This window comes from Bison bison, unplaced genomic scaffold (assembly GCF_000754665.1).
Source record: "Bison bison bison isolate TAMUID 2011002044 unplaced genomic scaffold, Bison_UMD1.0 scf7180017859281, whole genome shotgun sequence".
Classification (NCBI taxonomy): domain Eukaryota; kingdom Metazoa; phylum Chordata; class Mammalia; order Artiodactyla; family Bovidae; genus Bison; species Bison bison.
This window is the reverse complement of record NW_011489853.1, coordinates 44,155-46,606: the sequence shown is the minus strand read 5'-3', so window position 1 is coordinate 46,606 and position 2,452 is coordinate 44,155. Positions and strand designations below refer to the sequence as shown.

Below are 2,452 nucleotides of genomic sequence, written 5' to 3'. Positions count from 1 at the left end.
TACAGGAGTACAGTGAGCCTCTAAACATCCTGAGTTCTTTGGAATCTATGGTTGCAACTTATAGCCAATCAGTCCTTACCATGGTCAGGCATCTGAGATCCCATGGAGGTCACACTGGTGTTCAGCACATCATTGACAGCAGTGTCACAATACAGGCTCCGCTGGATATCATGTTCACTGTCAGTCTGGTCGCTCTCCTCATGGCCGCTATCCTTTAGGCTGTTGCCCTCTAAGTCCTTGAAGGTGGAGCTGCTGGGTTGAAGAAAGAATGATAATTTATAACTGTGACAGATCTGATTTTTAAAAATCTTTCAGAGCCAGGATGATGTCAGCTCTGTGATGAGGCCAACAGTGACTGGATGGTCCAACAGGGCAGGAGAAAGAAAACTTTCTGTTTAAAGATCATGGAACTTAACACTGTAGAGAGGTTCTCACTATTGAATGCTGATGAAGCTAATCACTTTCATTCACTTATCTTCAGGGCATCACTACAGGCAAGGCAGAAGGAACTACAATTCTGAAACAACCACCTGCAAAAAATATCATTATTTCAGAAGGTTTTTTCCTCTTATGCAATCAAAGTAAAATAGTAACAGCTAAAGTTTACTGAGGGATTACTGTGCATGAGGCACTGTTCTAAGTGCTTGATATGAGTTCACTTTTTAAAATGATCACAACTCTATAAAATAAAGGTGCTATTAATATTCACATTTCATGAAAAAAAGAGGCACACATAAGTTGAATAACTTGTCCAAGGTCACACAGCTGGTTAAAATGTAGCAGATTTAAGACCAAACCCAGGCGGTCTGACTCCAGAGCCTGGCCCCTTAACCCCTATTTATACTGCCTCTCCAAAGATGTCTACTAAGCAACTGTGAAAATGAAAGTAGGAGAAATTGACGTAATGCAATTTAAATAGAAAGGGTTATCAGGATCAGAGAACTTGGGTCAGATTTAACTGAGAGAGGCTGAGGGACAGAGTCAAAGAAAAAAAGGAGAGGTAGGAGCTGAGAAGAGAGCCTTGGTACATGGAAAGTAAGACGAAAGTGAGAACCAGAGGAAACAGTGAGTGCAGTTATGCTAAGAACATGGTAACCTGCAGCTCAAGACTTTGTGGGTAAATTTTTCTTGCACTTAGTAAATCAATCCACCATTCCATGCACTAACCATATTACCCAAGAACCCCACTGCAGCTGCTGCTGCTAAGTCGCTTCAGTCATGTCCATCTCTGTGCAACCCCATGGACTGCAGCCTACCAGGCTGCTCCGTCCATGAGATTTTCCAGGCAAGAGTACTGGAGTGGGTTGCCATTGCCTTCTCCGCAAGAACCCCACACCATTTCTCAAAAGATAAGAGACTAATACATCAGGTACATCCATAGAGGCCTCATCTTCTCTAATACTTTGTATGTCCTGACAGAATGTGCAGCTGTGATGTACCATGGACTATAAATTAGGCATAAAAAATACCTAGTGAATGGTGAATCCATTCCCTAGTCAGTAAGGAAGCAGCGAAGGCATACTCAAGAAAATGTGTTGTTGTCTCAACAAGGGAGAGCAGCATGCTTGTGAATTAGGACAAGTCCCAACAGACCTACTGTACTTCTGAAAAGGGAGCCCTGTGGAGATGACACTGCAAACTCACTCAATCTGCTCAACCTTGAACATCCACAGGCCTAACTCTCTGAGGCTTTGATAAGAACACTAAGTACATATGATGAAGAGCTATGCCATGGACACAATGCCTACATTGTCATTCTCCACACTGGTCAAAAGGAATGACAGCAGATTTTTAACATATGACCAACCTAGATGTAGAATGTTTGCTGCCCTGAATATGAAAAGGAAAAGATCAAAAGGGCAGTAACGGGAAAGCCATAATTATCAGAAAATGAAGGGCAAAAGGGGGTGAAGCACTGACCTATTTGCTAATTATTTTCAGAAAGAATAAATGAGCATCAACTGTATTAAAACTAAAATCACTCAATAGGCCAACTCACTAAGCTCCTTCAAATTTTGTCATGTAGCTACTCAGCCCTGTGGACCCACCAGGATGCAGTTCTATTCAAAAACCAATCATCCTATGAGTTTTTATGGTCATTAACACCAATTGGAAACACATACTTTAAAATGTGTCACTATCTCTAGCTTCATGGCACAGATTTGGAGGCTTCCTATAAGTACTAATTCCACAGAATGAACAGATTCAAAGTTCGCTTTTTGAAAAAAAACTCTGGTCCTGTCCACATGCACCCCTGCACCTCAGGAGAAAGGAAATGACCTGCCTGGATGGTCTTACTGGCTCCTACATTTTTATAACAAATAATTTTTGACCTACATTCATTCCTGCTATCTGAAGAATGTGAAAATTTCTTTAGTTCACAATGCACGATTGTTACCTTAAACCACAGAATTCAACTCTGACTTCACTGCATTTCAGCAGTTGCTAAAAC

General features: G+C 41.4%; 1 protein-coding gene across 1 annotated transcript in view; it reads right to left on the bottom strand.

Moving 5' to 3' along the window:
• Window positions 1-24: 24 nt before the first annotated feature.
• LOC104981636 (protocadherin-19-like) overlaps window positions 25-2,452 on the bottom strand; it is a gene marked incomplete at its 5' end in the record, with an annotated part of 10,524 nt that continues 8,096 nt past the window's right edge. Inside the window, one exon of the mRNA XM_010830843.1 lies at window positions 25-252. Coding sequence (XP_010829145.1) covers window positions 69-252 — 184 coding nt within the window. The remainder of the gene's footprint in view (window positions 253-2,452) is intronic.